Source organism: Gracilinanus agilis, chromosome 2 (assembly GCF_016433145.1).
Source record: "Gracilinanus agilis isolate LMUSP501 chromosome 2, AgileGrace, whole genome shotgun sequence".
Classification (NCBI taxonomy): domain Eukaryota; kingdom Metazoa; phylum Chordata; class Mammalia; order Didelphimorphia; family Didelphidae; genus Gracilinanus; species Gracilinanus agilis.
In genome coordinates, this window is record NC_058131.1 from 346,448,712 (window position 1) to 346,467,317 (window position 18,606).

Below are 18,606 nucleotides of genomic sequence, written 5' to 3' on the forward strand. Positions count from 1 at the left end.
ATGAAAAAGGAAAAGGAATGGGCTTTTGTAACAGTTCTCTATAGTAAATCATATCCTCTCAAAACTCAACTGACTTGAGAAATGTAGAGAATACAAGACCCTCCTGTGTGTATGATTTGTTGATTATAGGTCAGGAATAATAATAATAATAATAACAGCTAATATTTATATAATGCTTACTATATGCCAGGGGCAGCCAGATGGTGCAGTGGATAGAGAGTGAGGCCTAGAATCAGGAAGACACTCTGTTGAGCTCAGATCTGACCTCAGATACTGTCTACCTGTGTGACCCTGGGAAAGTCACTTCACCCTGCTTGCTTCAGTTTCTTCATCTGTAAAATGAGCTGGAGAAGGAAATGGCAAACCACTCCAGTATCTTGGCCAATAAAACTCCAAATGAGGTCATGAAGAGTGGATATGACTGAAATGACAGAACACAGCATCTTCAACAAATGGAGTGTTAGGGCAGCTAGGTGGCACCAGAGTGCACAGAATGTCAGGCCTAGAGTCAGAAAGACTCATCTTTCTGGGTTCAAATCTGGCCTCAGATGAGGTGTGTGACCCAGGGCAATTCACTTTACTATGTTTGCTTCAGTTTCCTCATCTGTAAAATGAGCTGGAGAAGGAAATGGCGAACTATTCTAGGATCTTTGCAAAACAAAACAAAACAAAACAAACCCAAAAGGGGTCATGAAGAGTTGAACTAACTGAAAATGAGTGAACAACATGTACCAGGCACTGAGCTAAGAGATTTACAATTTTAAAGCTTTCCAGCTTTGCAGATCTCATTTGATCCTTACAACCACGCTGGGAGGTGGGTGCTATTATTATCTCCATTTGATAGTTATGAAACTGAGGCAGAGAGAGGACAAATGACTTGCCTAGGGTCATACAACTATTGCAGGTAGGAAGTGGCATTTGAACTCAGGTCTTCCTGAGTCTGGATCCATTGCACTACCTAGCTATTCCTAGAATAGAGACTGGATCTGACATTTCGTTGGCTAAGGATTATTCCCAAGTAAGGAAACTCCCTCCACCAATGCAGGTTGGCACCTTCTACAACTTAGAGTTTTTAAAAACAACAACAAAAAAGACTTATAGTCTTAAAAACCTCCCAACAACTTCTAGACTTTAACCCCAAAAATATAAAATCTTAAAAAACAACTTCTAGACTTAAAAAACTCCTAGTCTTTTTAAAAAAGCAAAAAACTTATAATCTTAAAAAATTTATAAATTAAAAAAAAACACCAACTTACAGTCTTAAAAAAAAACCATATAATCTTTTTTTCACCTAATGACTTACAGTCTTAAAAATCACTACAGCACTGAAAGTCTAGGTGCTTTTCCATATGCCACTGACGTAGTATGTATCAGAGGCAGAAAATGAACTCAGGCTCAGAGTTTAGAGGCCAACTTTCTATCCACTATGAAGCAAAACAAAATGTACCCAATTTTCTGTCTACTTTGTCACATTGCCTCTGAACTTGAAATCATAAAATCATAGGCTTAGATTTGAAATGGACCTTGGGAGTTATCTAACAGTCTTTTCCTTTTTTCAGAAAAGGAGATTAAGGGGGCAGTTGGATGGCTCAGTGAATTCAGGCTCAAAACCAGGCTCAGAGACAGGAGGTCCTGGGTTCAAATGTGGCCTCAGATACTTCCTAGCTGTGTGACCCTGGGCAAGTCACTTAATCCCAGTTGCCTAGCTCTTACTGCTCTTCTGCCTACACGGTATAGATTCTAAGACTGAAGGTAAGGTGTTGGTTTTTTTTTTAAAGGAGATTAAAGGTCAGAGAGGTTAAGTGACTTGCCAAGTTCATAAAAGTAGTAAGGAACAGATCTGAGATTTGAACTCAGTAACTTTGACTCCAAAGTCAGCACTCTTTCCCCTGTGCTAAGTTCAGGAAAGGATCGTGACCCCACCATATTTAGCCTCAGTTTCCTGATCTGTAAATGGGGATAATGACGTGATAGCATTTAATAGTACATACCTTGGGGCAGCTAGGTGGCACAGTGGAGAGAGTTGCACAAGCACCCTGAGATTAATGTATGTATAGCATCTGCAAATTGTAAAGCACTATAAAATTGTTGTTACTTGATCTGGTAGAGGAAGATGTAGCCAATGGTCTTTTCTAGCAAAGTGTCTCTCATGCACTTGTCACAGTCCCATAAGATTCTTTGATAGATGTAATCCCAGGGGAAACTTGGTTTAATGATCCTTCATCAATAAAGCAGGGAGGTGCGTGCTTGCCAAAATGGTTTGCCTATTACCATCACGGAGAATCTCGTGCTCCAAGGTCAAGAGGAAGAGGGGGAGATTCTGTACAGAGAGTGGGGTTCTCCACATGCTCCTCACTTGGAGATGACATTGTCCCCCATAGAATGCAGGGCCCTTGAGGGCAGAGCCTATCTTTTATATTTGTTTCCCTGGTACTGAGCACATAGGAGGTACTTAATGGAAGCTGTAAAGCAGCTAAAAAAGCCATCAAGTGCTTTGGAAGTTGGATTGATTGATTAATTGATTGACTGTTAACTGAATTGAGCTTGGGAACACTAAAAGGCCTCCATAGTGAGATTTGGGGCCTCTCAAAAAAAGAAAAAAGATTGGTCTATTAAGCCACAGGAAAAAGCAAGGGATGATGAATGAAGATGCCTATTACCTAGATTATGACAGAGAGTTGGATGGGTAGTCCATTGACTTAGCCCAGCAATGCATATATCTTGGATAGGCTCTCCAAATGGGCAATGGGCCCAGAATTGCCTGGGAGAAGGAGACTGGGGGGATGGGCTTTACTTGAGAAATTTCCCAAGTTGATTCTTATTATAAAAGTCTTTCTTTTTTTAAATACACTAATATTTTCACCATCGTGTTACATAGTTATGGCTACCAATTGTGGAACACTAAACCTCAGAAGCATAAAAATCCCAGGTGACCTAAGTAAGAATATACAAATTTATGTAAATTTTTATATATGTGTTTTATAGATATATATGTACACATATATGCCAGAAAAGTAGGTGGGATTTTAATAATTTTAAGTAACGACAGATGAACTGTCTCCTGGTTGCACTGGGTTTCACAATACAGTTAACAATCCCAGAGGATAGGTGGATCCACTCTACAGGAGTTTTGGAAGGCCGTGGACAAGTATCGCCCAGGATGGGAAGGTATGGATATGGATATCTGACACATGAGAACACATAGACATCACACAATAGGAGTGATGTTTACATACTTCCCTCACAGGGTTATGGTAAAGGAAGCTTTCCTTCCTTCCTTCCTTCTTTCTTTTTTCATTTTTTATTAAAAAAAAAAAAAACAACAACCCTTACCTTCCATCTTAGGATCAATACTGTATATTGTTTCCAAGGCAGAAGAGTGGAAGGGTGGGCAATGAAGGTTAAGTGACTTGCCCAAGGTCACACAGCTGGGAAGTGTCTGAGGCCAGATTTGAATCCACGGCCTCCTGTCTCTAGGCCTGGCTCTCAATCCACTGAGCTACCCAGCTGCCCCCCTGAAGGAAATTTCTAGCAATAATCAGTCACCACTCAAAATGAGTCTCAGAGTGGCAGAGAGAAGGTATGGAGAGCCAACCTTTGGGGCAACTAGGTAGCACAGGAGACAGAGCTTGGAATCAGGAAGATTTATCTTCATGAGTTCAAATCTAGTTCCAGCCACTTACTAGCTGTGTGACTTTGGGCAAATTGCTCAATCTCTCAGCGCCCCAGATAACTCTCTGAGATTAAACTGCAGAGCAGGTATAGGTGTGCATTAGAAGGAATTTTCTCACTGGGAAGTCCCTTTACCAATGAAATCACAAGTCTGGTCCAAAAAATTCATGAAGCCACGCTCCAGTTTGAAAATCCAGGCCATTCCTGGTGTGTTCAGTCCCTTAGGGCAGTGATGGGCAAACTATGGCCTGTGGGCCAGATGCAGCCCCCTGAAATGTTCTATCTGGCCAGGCTACATTATTCCTAATCTGACAAATACAATGAGTAGGATACAATACAATGAAACTTTGAAAGAGTTGCCTTAGAAACAGACTGACAGATGAGCATTTCCTTTCCCTTGGTCCCCTCTTTAAACCGTTTGCCCAACACTGCCTTAGGGGAATGAAGAGGACCTCCAGGGAATCAGGGCTCTGTGGTGAAGGCCCTCAGCCTTCAGGAGGGGGCATCCAGAGCCAGCCCTAGGGTTGGGGGGCCTCCCAGGTACTGACTGGTACCCTTGACTCAGATTGTCAGCTTCGGGGGCCTCAGAGCTGTAGGGGAAGGTTCCCTCAGGAAGAGAAGGAATGGAAGACAGGAGGAAAGACAGAGGGCAAGATGGCGAGTGTACTGTACCTGCTCCTCATGGGAAAATATCTGAGGCACAAATGAGGCCTGTCCAAAGATCTGTGGAAGAAAGAGATGAGGGAGGTTAATGATGGGATATAAAGGAGACCTCAGGCAACAGGGGATGGCGGTGATCCTTTCACAGTTACTGACAGGCGTTAGACTCTCAGAACTTAATCAATGAGTCAATAAACATTTATTAAGCAGTTACTATGTTTCTGCCTTCAAGGTGCTCACAATCTAAAGGGGATCCAACATACGTCTGTATTCATACAGATATAAATGAACAAACTACACACAGGATGGATAGAACATGATTAAGGGAGAGAAGGTACTAGCATTAAGAAGGGTTGAGAGTTCCACAGGGCTCCCAGAAGATGCTAGTCCTTTGCCAGAGCGTCTTCTGTCTCCCTCTAAACATCCCCAGTGAGGTTTTCCAGTGCCCACCTCTGGGGAAGGGGGATTCATGCCCTCAGAGGTAGAAAGTCTTTCAGTTTAACCTCTTCCTAGACAAATGTCCTTAATGATGAATGAAGCAAAAAGGTATTAGGGAGGGGCAGCTAAGTGGCTCAGTGGATTGAGAGCCAGGCCTGGAGTCAGGAGGTCCTGGGTTCAAATCTGGCCTCAGACACTTCCCAGCTGTGTGACCCTGGGCAAGTCACTTAACACCCATTGCCTAGCCCTTACCACTCTTCTGCCTTGGAACTGATACCCAGTATTGATTGGAAGGCAGAAAGTAAGTTTTAAAAAATAAAATAAAACAAAGGGCATTGAGAAAAGAAGACTAGGTTTAGTATCAGAGGGCCCATTTACAAAGCCGTGCTTCACACACTGACTGGTCGTGGGATCTTGGGTAAGTCCTTTTCCCATTCTCGGGCTCATTTCAAAAAGAAAGGGTTATTAGACAGTGCAGTAGGGTGCTATGGTGTCAAACTCAAATAGGAAAGCATACTGACTTAGAAAACCACAAATTAACATTATCTACTTTTTATTATATTTATTTTGTTAAACATTTCCCAATTACATTTTCTTCTGGTTCAGGCTGCATTGGGGAATTTTGTCAGCTCCTTGAAGACTATTTTAGAATGGAAAGGGCACTAGGCTAGGTGTCAAAGATCTAAGCAACAGGTCTCTTTGAGAATATCCTACCTCAGGTACTGACTAGCGGTGTGACCTTGGGCAAATCACTTAACTTTTTTCTCAGCTTCCATTTCTTCCCTTATAAAATGAAAAGTTTTCATCTGAAAGCCTCAAAAGTTCATTCCATCTCTAGAATCCATGATCCTATGACTAAATGATCTTCTATGTCCCTTCAAGCCCCAAATCCAAAGAATATCTTCAAAAGGCTTTCAGCTTTAGTTTGAAAATCTCCAAGGATGAGGAGCTCATTACTTCCCATGGTATTCCATTTGACTTTTAGACTGTTTGATATTATTAGAACCCCTGATCCAGCCCAACTTTTTCCTGTTTTGAATGAGGACACAGAGGCCTGGAGAGTAAAGGAATTGCCCAAGATTGTACAAGTAGCAAAGCCAGCATTTGAATCTAGGTCCTTGGAATCCAGATGTTGTGTCCTCTGAAAGTGTCATGGGACATTCTCTGTGTTGCATTTCTTCTATGGTCTCAGACTTGGGCACAAGGACCAGGGGCTTCTTGGGGTCTGAGCTTGAACACTCAGAGCAGGGCCTTAGGCCAGGGTTCTGAGTCCAAATCCTCTTCTCTGGACTATCTCCTACCCACCCTTCAAAGAGTTATAATAAGCTGGGTACCCGGCTATCGGGAGAGAGAGCTGAAAGACTGAGACTGAGCCTAGAGTAGGGCTGGGTCCCCTACTCCCATTCTGTGCCCATGAAGGCCCTTCTAGGTGACCTTAGGCGCCCCCATCAGGCCCTGGTTTATCCTGTTCTCCCTCTTCTGGGTCCCTGTACAGTGAACCACCTTGTGGCCCCTACAGCTCTCACTTTTGCTGCTGATAGAAATCCTTCGGCAGCCTTGTCAGCTTAGGGGAGACATTTGGTGTAAGGAGAGGGCAGGTTTGGGGATCCCTGTGGATTTCATGTCCTTGTCATGGCTGAAGAATAAGACAGATTTGAGCTGCAGCTTGGCCCTCAGGCCTCAAGGCTGATAGCTGGGTTCAGTGACAAGTTATGCTTTGGATTGGATTCTTCCTCACTTTTTTTTTTAAACCCCATCCTTGTTCCCTGTTGGGAAATGTTAAGCTTTCCTGTCTGCTGCAAAATGCAGATGCTGTCTTAGGGCTGGACATGGAGTCGGGGCTCAAATCCTATCTCTGACACTCAGCTGTGTGACTATGGCCAAATCACTTAATCTCTCCAGTCTCCATTTCCTCAAACACAAAATAAAAATAATTATAATAACAACATCTACAAAACACTTACTATGTGCCAGGCACTGTGCCAATGATCTTTTTTTGATTTTCACAACAACCCTGGGAGGTAGATGTTGCTATTATACCCATTTTACAGATGAGGAAACTTGGGCAGACAGATTAAGTGACTCATCCAGAGTTAGGTGACTGAGGTTGGTTTTGAACTCATGTCTTCTGACTACAGAACCGACTCTGTTCTGACTCTGTTCATTTTACCACCTTTTTGTTGTCATTTAGTAATGTTCAATTCTTTTTGACCTCATTTGGAGTTTTCTTGGCAAAGATACTGGACTGATTTGCTATTTCCTTCCCCAGTTTATTTTACAGATGAGGAAACTAAGGCAAACAAGGTTAAGTGACTTGTCCAGGGTCACACAGCTAGTAAGTATCTGGGGCCACAGGAGGATAATAAGCCTTCCTGATTCTAGGTATAGTGTCACCTAGCAAAGTCTTTTTCAATACTGAGTATTAGTTCCAAGGCAGAAGAGTGGCAAGGGCAGGGCAATTGGAGTTAAGTGACTTGCCCAGGGTCATACAGCTAGGAAGTGTCTGAGGACCTTCCATTTCCAGGGCTGATGCCCTATCTACTGAGCCACCTAGCTGCTCCCTGGTTTCTTCTTTTTTTAAAAACCCTTAACTTCTGTGTATTGGCTCCTAGGTGGGAGAGTGGTAAGGGTGGGCAATGGGGGTCAAGTGACTTGCCCAGGGTCACACAGCTGGGAAGTGTCTGAGGCCAGATTTGAACCTAGGACCTCCCGTCTCTAGGTCTGACTCTCAGTCCACTGAGCTACCCAGCTGCCCCTCCCTGGTTGCTTCTTAATGCAGATACCAATAGAATCTGGCAAACAGGCTAGTTTTGAGGATCAAATGAGATGATGCATATAAAGTAACTCAGATCATAAGCTAGAAAGGCCCTTTGAGGCAATCCAGCCCACCCTCTGCATTGTAGAGGAGCTTATACAAGCCCAGGGACTTTTCCAAGGTCATACATATAACATATCAAAAGCAGGATTATAACTCGAGTCCTCTGACTCCAGAGCCAGTATGTTTTCCCTTGGTTTGCCAACCTTAAAGAACTAGACAAATGGCTATTTTTATACCAGAATGATGCCAGTCTTAGGGAAACAATAAGCCTTGGGAACAGAAAGCTCAGTAGGAGCAAAGGAATCTGGGGATGGCCCCTGTCACGGCCCCCCCATCATAAGCTGGACCCCCCCCCCCCAACCCCTTCCCTCTCACCTGATTGATGCAGCTGGACTCGGTAATGCTATTGCCAATAGGATTATATTCCTCTTCCCAGCTTGGGAACTTGGAGGGCAGCAACATGTCCACGGAGTCAAGGCGGTCTAAGCTCCTGGGGGCGGGGAGAGACAGTGGGTGAGGCCAGGGAATGGGGATATGGACTTGGAGGACATCAGAGACCCTTATTTTACAGGAGGGGAAACTGAGGCACAAAGAGCGTAGCTTGACGAAAGGTTTGCAGTGAGTCAACGGGGCTAGTCGGCATGTGACCCTGCTCCGTCGGCTTAAGGGGGAGCTGGGTTTGTGGGGGTGTTGAGGGACAGAAGGAAGGGGGCAGGGTTCGGGGATGTCCTCCTCACCACGGGGAGGAAAGAGAAGGAGCTGTCCTCAGCACCGGCGGGATCCAGGAGCAGCATTCTGCCCAGAACGCTTCACGCTTGGAGGGGCCCCCAGTTAGCGAAGGGATGGAGCTAACGGGCGGGCGGCCGAGCGCTCGTCAATACCCTTCCGGGGGAAGTCGGCATGAGCTGACCGCGGAGGGATAGGGAAGAGAGGCCCCCGCGAACACAGAGGCTGCTCTTACGCGCGGTCGCCACCAGATGGCAGCCGCAGCTCACTCTGGACTCGGCCGAAAGCCACATGGGGGCGGGCCAGTCCTTGTCCCAGCTGGGGCCAATCCCAGCCCTGCGAGAGACTAAGGCGTGGGTACCCATGGCAACCCCTCACCAGGGCAACCCCAGTAATGCTCTCTAGTGGAAAGGATGAAGCCCTTGGAATGGGGTCTGGCTTTCAATCCCAAATGATGCTCCCCAGCTGCGTGACCTTGGGCAAATCCCTTCAGCCTGGCTGAGCCTCAGTATCTTTGTCTGTAAAATGGGAGGAGAGAAATAATGATACCTACCCTACCTATCTCACTGAGTTGTGGGGAAAGCCTTGCAAACCTCAAATTGCAATGGAAGTTGTTAACACAATAGGAACTGGCTCTATGATTACTTATTTATTTATTTAAACCCTTACCTTCCATCTTGGAATCAGTACTGGGTATTGGCTCCAAGGCAGAAGAGCGGCAAGGGTCAAGCAATGGGGGTTAAGTGACTTGCCCAGGGTCACACAGCTAGGAAGTGTCTGAGGCCAAATTTGAACCTAGGACCTCCCGTCTCTAGGCCTGGCTCTCAATCCACTGAGCTACCCAGCTGCCCTCTTCTATGATTATTTTTTAGAGAATTCTCAGGTGAGGAAATTCTCTCTATTGACTCAGGTCTACACTTTCTCTACAACTTAGTCAAGGGGGCTGGGTGGAGAGAGAGAGCAAGGCCTGGAGTCAGGAAGAACCTGGGTCAAATCTGACCTCAGACACTTCCAAGCTGTGTGACCCTGGGCAAGTCATTTAGCCCCGTTTGCCTAGCCCTTGCCTTTCTGCCTTAGAATTGATCCTAAGAGAGAAGGTAAGGGTTAAAAAAACAACAACTTTGTCAAGAGTTGCCCAGGGCACTGAGTGACTGACTGAGTGTCCAGGGTCACACAGTATCAGAGGCTGAACCTGAATGCAGGCTTTGAGGCCAGCTCTCTATTCACTAGACTATGCTGCCTCTCAAGCTATTATTATTAGTATTATTAACCAGGACAGCCTCTAATGAGGGCATCCTTTAACACAGGGAGCCTCTAACCAGGACAACCTGTATGCAGTCAGACGGTTTGACTGTGAGACCATCCAGGAAGGGAACTGAGCCTGGAACATGGAGAGGAGATGCAGAGAGCTAGTTGTTGGCCCGAGATGCTCAGGGCCTGGCTGAGGCCACAGGGACCAGACTATTAAAACTGGAAGGGCCTTGCCTATTCCAGCCCTTTGGGGCAAGATCCTTTCTCATTCTGGATATCACTTTCTCTGTCTACAAAATGGGCTGAGAGACACAATCTCTATGTTCCTTTCAAATTCTGGCATTCTCTGTGTTCAGGTCCTTTCCATTCTTTTCTCTTCTTTCTTTCTTTTAAAAATAAACTCTTGCTTTCTGCCTTAGAAACAACTCTAAGAAGGGCAAGAGCTACAAAATTAAGAGTTAAGTGACTTGTGCAGGGTCACACAGTTAGGAAGTGTCTGAGGCCACATTTATATCCAAGCCCTCCCGACTCCAGGCTGGACCTCTATCAAATCTGGTACCTAGCTGCCCCCTGGGTCCCTTCCATCTTGACATGACATTCTATGTTCTATTTTTAGAGGAAGAAACTAAATCCCAATGGAGATGGGACTTGGTCATGGTCACATATTGCTGTCATCAGTGGCAGAGCCAGACCTAGAATCTGAGAGTCCTGAGGCTCAGCCCAGGGCTCCAAGAGGAGGGCAGGGACCTGACTTGGGCCTGGTTTGGTCCCTTGGTATTGCCAAGGTGAGGTGAGGACCCGGGCTCACCTGTGGGTGGTGCTCTGCTCACTCAGTGACTGCTGGGTGGCCTTGAGGTAACTCTGCCTCCGGGCAGCTGTCTTGGGAGATGGCTTGGGGCTGGTGTCCGAATCCTCACTGTCTTCATCGCCCATGGCCTTGATGTAGCTCCCGCTGCGCATTCGTCTGCAAGGGATCTCACTGTCTCCTCCCGTCCTGGATAGAGAGCTGTTCCACTCACTTGGGGGCACCTGAGGGAGGGAGACAGTAGTGTGGACAGAGAGACCCCCAAATCCCAGTGTCAGAGCCCCAGGCATAAGGAAAACAGGGGCCCGTGAGAGGAAGAGCCCTTCAAAGTGGCTGGTTGCCAACCATATGACCTTGGGCTAGTCCCTTTCTCATTCTGGATATCAATTTCCCTGTCTATAAAATGAGGTGGGGGACAGGGTGGACATGATCTCTAAGACCCCTTTAGTTCTGATATTCTATGTCTTGAGGTCCCTTCCATCCTTGGCAGATTTTGTTTTCTCAAATCGCTTCAAGATTTGTTATTCTATATTCTAAGGTCCCTTCCTCTCCACCCTTGACATGACATTCTGTGTTCTAGGGTCTCTTCCATCTTTGAAGTTCTCCTTTCTAAGGTTCCTTCCACTTTGATATCCTACCCTTACATCTTACCTAGATGTGACAATCTATGCCGTAAGGTCCCACCCAGTCCTAAAGCCCCAGGGCTTGTGATTTTATAAAAAAATGACTAGAGCTATGATTTTGGGATGACAGGCAGACGCCTGACACTGAAGGCCCTTATGGGCCCTGTCACATCATATTCTAAAAGTGGCCACTTCCAGACATATCTAAGGGCCCTGAAAAGGAGAAAATTAGAATCGGAGAGTTTTCATTCCTGAAAATCTAGAAAATAACAATTCTTCCTCCAAACGTTTCTAGTTCTTGATATTCCTAGACCATCCTATCTCATCTGAATGGGCAATCTTGGATATTGTAGTGGCTAGAAGTAAAGATGTTAAGTGAGACAAAGCGTACAGTGAAAAGTCAGTGGGCTTGAGTGTCAAATCTACCTCTTAAACAAACTGTGACTGTGGATAAATCCTTTCTTTCTCTGGGCCTCAATCTGCTCCCTATGAAACAGGGATAACAATATTGCCTCTTTCTTGCTCTATTGCAGTGATTCCCAAAGTGGGCACTACCGCCCCCTGGTGGGTGCTGCAGCGATCCAGAGATGGCCACAGGTGCATTTATCTTTCCTATTAATTGCTATTAAAATTAAAAAAAAAATTAATTTCCAGGGGACTAAGTAATATTTTTTCTGGAAAGGAGGCAGTAGGCCAAAAAAATTTGGGAACCACTGCATTGTGTTATGACCCTATAGAAATGGATGAGAAAATATTGTGATCACTGTAAAATGTTTTGTATACCATAAAGCAACTGGGTCTCTGTAAAGTACTTTGGAAAGTCTAAATCACTTGTCATATAAATTTGTCATTTGTAACTAACTTGTAAACTGTAAAGCGCTCTGCTTGAAAGTTCTTTTTAAACTGTAAAGCTCTTTAAGGTAGTACTGTCCTTCGTAAACTGAAAAGTACTCTAGAAAGGTTAGAGAGCTATTAAAATGTGAGTTGTGAAGCTCTTCTCTCAGTGAAGGGAATCCTGGTTCCTACGGCCCACAGCCTGGCACTCCTTCTTGCCCACTCTTCCCCCTCCCCAGCTCCCCATTCCCTTCCTGGAGCCCAAAGTTACCTGCAGGTAGTGGTAGGCCAGGTCTTGATGACAGGACTTGGACTTGAGCAGGGCCTTATCAATGGTGGCTGAAGCTTTCTGGCAGACCTCCCGGGCATGGCTGAGGGTCAGAGTGGACCAGGAGCCCCGTTTGCTGTAGCTGGGCTCAGTGCTGGCGGGCAAGCTGGCAGGTGGGGGCGCTCCTCCTCCCCCTCCTGCCCCTGCTCTGGGGAGCTCACTGTTGTTCTTGGCGGCCTTCAGCATGTGCTCACTGAAGGTGTTGTAGACAAAGTATCGAGGCTGTGCCCGTTCCGGCTGCCGGCCCAGCGTCATCAGCCCAGCAGAGGGCCGGTAACCGCAGTCCCCACTGTTGCCGCTGTCCAGGTTGTCATCGGAGCTCCACCAGCCCGAGATGTTGGAGCGGCTCCTTCGTTTGGGCTCGGCTGTCTTGGCCGAATCCTTGCCCTTGGCCCTCCGGCCTTTCCCGGTTTCCCCACCCCCAGCTCCGCCTTTCCGGCCATTGCCGCTGCCCTTGAGGCCACCACCCTCCAGAGACTGGGCCTTGGCAAAGAAGAGCTTCTGGACCGAGTGGACCAGGTGACGGATGCGCCCGGGGCTTTCCCCCCGTGGCCGGGGCTCTGCCCGGTGGAACTGGAGAGTACTGAAGCCATCGCGATGTACAGGCAGCTGCTTCTCAAACTGATCCAGGAGGTTGGCTGGCAGCCGGTTGATCTTGGTGGCCTGGGCATGGCTGGGGAAGGGACCCTCCTCAGGCACTTCGAAGTGCGAATTGTAGTGGAGGCGAGGAAAGGTGCCGCTGGTGGGCAGGGGGCTGGGCAGGGGAAAGAGGGTGTCGCCCGGCACGCCCGTGGAGGCTCCCGGAAACCCGGACTCACGGGAGAAGGGGTCAGTGGTGACTGTTGCTGTTGGAGATAGCAGGTAAGGGTTTCGATCGGATCCGGGGAATAGGGCGTCCGGGGGCGGTGGCTCCAAGCTGTCTGAAAGATGGCGGCCTCGGCTGTCCCCACCGAGGCCTTTCATGGTCCCAATCGGAGCCCTGCCGCCTCAGAGCATCTCGTCCGCTTGGGCACAGCAAGGCCCCTTCCCGGCCCTTGGCCTTGCCCTCGACTGCTAAAGGGGCGGCTGTTCCTGGGCCCCTTTCTGGGCACGGTCCTGAGGAGGAAGGAGGACACCGGGTTATAGTTAAGGGGACGCGGCGTGGCGCGTGGCTCTCAGGGACTGAGACTGGGAGGCGGGGTTGGCATCGAGTTGGCAGAAACCAAAGGAGGAGAGAACACTTTCTAAGAGGCGAGGACTTTCCTGAGCTTTTCAATATCTGGGTGACGATGGACAAACCTGTGCCTTCCTCTGAGTCTCCCTTTCCCCAGCTGTCCAATGAGGGAGCTGGACTAGATGGCTCCTTTGCAGACCAAGAGGTTTTCTGGCATTTTCTGTGGGTCTGTGATAGGAAACTATAATAATAACTCAAAAGAGCCTTGAGTGGTAGACAGCGAGTACTGTAGTATCACTACTTTCATTTTGCAGAGGAAGAAACTGAGGCTCCCAGAGAACAGATTTGCCCATAGTAGCCCAGCTGATGTCATTAAAAAGAAGTCTTCAGGGGGCAGCTGGGTGGCTCAGTGGTTGGAGAGCCAGGCCTAGAGAATCCTAGCTTGGGTTAAAATCTGACCCCAGATACTTCCCAGCTGTGTGACCCTGGGCAAGTCACTTAACCCCCATTGCCTAGCCAATACCCAGTATTGATTCTAAGATGGAAGGTAAGGGTTAAAAAAAAAAGAAGAAGAAGTCTTCAGACCCTAAGCTCTGTCCTGTCCACTTCTATCCATTAAAGTCTGGCTGCAGTTGCCAGTGGCAAAAGGATTTGAAGAGGCTTTGTTACTGACTTGCTTTGTGGTGCCAGTCTTTCAACTTCCCCATCTGTAAAATGGGTAGGTACATTGGGTTAGATGACCTCTGATTACCCTAAACTTATATCTTATGATGCTGATGCTGATTTTCCTAATTTTATAATAAAGGATAATTAGAGACTTAAAGACCAAAGTTAGAAGGAACCTTAAAGATGATGTCCAACTCCCTCCTTTTTTCCAGAGGAAGATATAAGGGAGCAAGCATTTATTAACTACCTACTGTGGCCAGGAACTTTACAAATATCATCTCATTTGAGCCTCATAGCAATCCTGGGTGTGGTAGGTGCTATCACTGTTCCCATTTTACAATTGAGAAGACTGAGGCACACAGAGGGGAACTGAATTGCCCAGGGTCACACTAAGTATTAAAGGTGGGTCTTCCAACTCCAAAGTCAGTGCTCTTTCCCTGTACCATATTGCTTCCAATCCTAGGGATCTAAGCGATGCAGTCAGAGATCTTCTAAGAGGCCTCCTCTGATCTCTTCCTCCTCGAGCTCCCTGTGTCACTTTGCCTGGTGTGACTTCACGGTCCCAGTTCCACAGCCTGCCCAATATTGGTGATTTGTGTTATATGCCTGCTGGCACTGTTCACTCAAATAACAGTGGTAGGATCTGAAACCAGCTCTTCTGACTCTACAGTCAGTTTTCTTTTCTAGGTCCTCAATGATTGAAAAGCTGCATAGTTTATGACAGTATAGTTTGCCTAGCAAAGCTAGGAAAACTGGATAAGGAATCCACAGACTGGCTTCAGTCACTGGCTTATCGCCGCGTGACCTTGGGCAAGTCCCTAAAAGAGCCACAGAACAGCCTAGAGGCTAGATGAGGAAGTCGAGGAGGCACAGACAGGGGAGCAAGAGGTGTTCCTGTAACCTTCCCAAGTCAGCAGCAGGCCCTGTCAGATGCAGAGCAGGTTTTTGGGGCCATCAGCAAAGTGAGTGGATTTTTCCTTTAGGTTTATAGGGCAGAGCAGCAATTCTGGAAACACTGCCGCATTAGAGAAAGACAAGAGCCCTATATATCAAAGGCTAAGAGCTGGAGGGTAAAGTACGGGTAAGCCTGACCCCCCAACCTCCATCCCCACCCCTGCCCTGGCTCTAGTAGGTAGGGCTAGTCCGCCCCTTGTGGCTCCCAGCTCTCTCCTCGGAACATGGAGAAACCATCTCCTAAGCTATTCTTAGGTCTATGCAGCCTCCCCATAATTAGCAGTAATTAATACAAGGCTCATTGCCCTCAAGGAAATGGAACTTCACAGGGGGTTGGGTTCAGGAGCTCCCCCCAGCCCCATAAAACTCCTTTCATGGTCTTTTTGGATGGCTAGCTTCCTGTCTGATTGCTCAGGGCTGCTCTTCCCTTCATGGAGTGGGCCGGAGCCCTGCATCCAGGCCCACACCAAGTCCTCATCTTTGCCTCGGAGGGAGGGAACCCTAACCTTGACTGAAAACAAAGTCCTCTTTCAGAGCCTTATAGAGCAGGCCTGGTAAATCTAGAGAGATTTCAGGAGATCTGTGAACTTGGATGGGGGAAAATTCCCTTTTTATTGTCACTAACTTCTAACCGAAAGTTACCATTTCCTTGAATTATGAGTAACTGGTAATAACATTCTGAGACATCCCTAGGATTTACCTGATTGTCAGAGCGCTCCATGACAGGAAAGGTTAAAAGTCCTGGCTCGAGAGTGACCCCAAACTCTGGGTCTGGCCTGAGTCCTAACCTTAAATGTCAGGCTGATTCCTGAGCCCAGCTCAGGGGTGGCGAAAGCATCCTAGAAGGTCAGAGCTAGAAGGAGCCTTAAATCCATCCCTCTTGTTTTACATACAGGCTAATAAAAAACATAACATGTCTAAGGTCTCACAGTGAAGTAGAAGAGCCCAGACTAGAACTCCAGGGTCCTAAGTCCTAGCTCATGGTTCTTTCCACCAGGGCATATAAGGAGAAATTCCCGTGAGTCCTTGGTGAAGATGTTTCTGGTGGTGTGTATGCTGGGGGTTAGAGCAGAGGTTCATAAACTTGGAAATTGCATCTTTATTTTTACTAACCTCTAACTGACATTTAGCATTTTATTCAATTATAATTTAACAAAAGTGTTTTCTGAGAAGGGATTCATAGGCTTCCTCAGACTACCCAAGAGGTCCAAATGCACAAAAAAGGTTAAGACCCCTTGGGTTGGAGAGTAATCTATCTGCAAAATTCTCCATAGGATCCTAAATTATAAATTTATGACAGGGGTTAACTGAGATGTGAAGGAAAGATCCCTTGGCTGGAGCTTGAGAGATCTGGGTAATAATCCTATACAAAGAGGACTAAGATGGTCACTTAGAAAGAAAAATTCTAGGGGGCAGCTGGGTGGCTCAGTGGATTCAGAGCCAGGCCCAGAGATGGGAGAGCTTGAGTTCAAATCTGGCCTCAGACACTTCCTAGCTGTGTGACCCTGGGCAGGTCACTTATCCCCCATTGCCTAGCCCTTACTGCTCTTCTACCTTGGAATCAATACACTGGGGGGCGGGGCAGCTGGGTAGCCCAGTGAATTAGGCCTAGAGATGGGAGGTCCTAGGTTCAAATGTGGCCTCAGACACTTCCTAACCTGGGTAAATCATTTACCCCCCATTGCCTAGCCCTTACTTCTCTTATGCCTTGGAACCAATACACAGTACTGATTCTAAGACAGAAGGTAAGCGTTTAAAAAAAAAGAAAAACTCTGAGGGAGCCCTTATTTAATCCTAACCCTGAATTTTGGCTCCTGTTCCCAGGGCAAGATGATGAGAAAGAGAGATGGGTAAGCTATGGGGCCCTCAGTGGGTTAGAGCTAGGGCTCTAACTGCTCAATGGTTCCTTCCTTTTCTTGTGTCCAAGACTCAAGCTTGTCAGTTCTTGGTCTCCCCACCTATACACTGAGCTTGGAAGTGGGGGGGGGGGGGAATTGGGGCTTGAAACATCAGCCTCTTTGAATTCTACAATGCTGAATTTGGCCCTAGGCTACTGCAGATATCTCTTGAATTCTTGGTAAAAGATAGGATGGATAAAAAACTCTGAGCCTCTTGGAGGAAACAGACCACAAACAAAAAGGTCTTTTGGCCTCTGAACCTCGATGGAGGGGCTAACTGGTGAAAAGGGGGAGAGAGGAGAAATAGTCCAACCTTCCTAACAGTTACAGCAAGCTCAAATTGACCCAGCTGAAGGCCTGGGAGCCAAAGCAATCTCAGCACCTGGACAGCTCCTGCTGAGCTGTGCTCAGTGTTCCTTTGGAAAATGCAGGCCAGTGCAGGGCTTTGAAACTCTGTGGATCTCTCTCTCTCTCTCTCTCTCTCTCTCTCTCTCTCTCTCTCTCTCTCTCTCTCTCTCTCTGTTTCTCTCTCTCTCTGTGTGTGTGTGTGTGTGTGTGTGTGTGTGTGTATTTTAATTTGAAGTAACTTTGCGAAGGGAAGGCAATAAAAATGCATAAATTTAAAAAAAGAAATCAGAAATCCTCATAGTCATAGATTGAAAGCTAGAAAGACCATCAAGTCCAGCCCTCTCATTTGATAGATATGGGGAAACTGAGGTGCAGAGAAATAAAAAAAACAAACCAAAAACCCTTACCATCTGTCTTAGAATCAATACTAAGTATTAGTTCCAAGGCAGAAGAGAGGTAAGGGCTGGGCAACTGGGGTTAAGGGACTTGCNCTGCCTATCTCTCTCTCTCTCTCTCTCTCTCTCTCTCTCTCTCTCTCTCTCTCTCTCTCTCTCTCTTTCTCTCTCTCTCTCTGTGTGTGTGTGTGTGTGTGTGTGTGTGTGTGTGTGTATTTTAATTTGAAGTAACTTTGCGAAGGGAAGGCAATAAAAATGCATAAATTTAAAAAAAGAAATCAGAAATCCTCATAGTCATAGATTGAAAGCTAGAAAGACCATCAAGTCCAGCCCTCTCATTTGATAGATATGGGGAAACTGAGGTGCAGAGAAATAAAAAAAACAAACCAAAAACCCTTACCATCTGTCTTAGAATCAATACTAAGTATTAGTTCCAAGGCAGAAGAGAGGTAAGGGCTGGGCAACTGGGGTTAAGGGACTTGCCCAGGGTCACACAGCTAGGCAGTCTGAGGCCAGATTTGAAGTTAGGATCCCTCATCTCTAGGCCTGGCTCTCAATACACTAAGGCACCTCACTGCCATCAAGCAGAGAAATTAACTGAGTTGTTCAGGGTCATATAGTTAAATCTCAGAGGCAGTGTCCTATCCACCATCCCATCTCTGTTTACAGAAACTTCAGGGGTTGGGTTCATTAACATAGTACCTGACACTGAGTAGGTACTTAATAAATGATTGCTGATTGATTGGCTTGCCAAGTGTAGTTATAGAGAAGCTTTTGAAAGGAGAGTCAGGAAATCCAGGTTCAATTAAAGGCTTCCCCTCTATGGATCCAAATTTCCCTTCCTTTAGAATAATGGTGGTTGGTCTAGATATCTTGAGTGGTATACTGGAAAGAGTGCTGGATTCAGACTCAGGATATCTGGCTTTAAATCCTGTTTCTGCCATTTATAACATGCATGACCTTGGATAAGTCACATAACCTCTCCAGGCTTCAGTTTCTTCGCCTGTAAAATGAAAGATCTAGGCTAACTGTCCTCC

At 46.6% G+C, this 18,606-nt stretch overlaps 1 protein-coding gene across 4 annotated transcripts in view; it reads right to left on the reverse strand.

Moving 5' to 3' along the window:
• Positions 1-13,118, reverse strand: part of DLGAP4 (DLG associated protein 4) — a 109,542-nt gene extending 96,424 nt beyond the window's left edge. For 2 of the 4 annotated variants that reach the window (XM_044664346.1, XM_044664349.1), the window contains exons 1-4: positions 12,020-13,118; positions 10,374-10,548; positions 7,964-8,078; positions 4,345-4,395 (exon numbers count right to left, since the gene is read on the reverse strand). In XM_044664346.1, coding sequence (XP_044520281.1) covers positions 4,345-4,395; positions 7,964-8,078; positions 10,374-10,548; positions 12,020-13,118 — 1,440 coding nt within the window. Of the gene's footprint in view, positions 1-4,344; positions 4,396-7,963; positions 8,079-10,373; positions 10,595-12,019 lie in introns of all 4 variants that reach the window. The other 2 variants (XM_044664348.1, XM_044664347.1) reach the window with 2 other exon arrangements.
• Between the last annotated feature and the right edge of the window lie 5,488 nt (positions 13,119-18,606).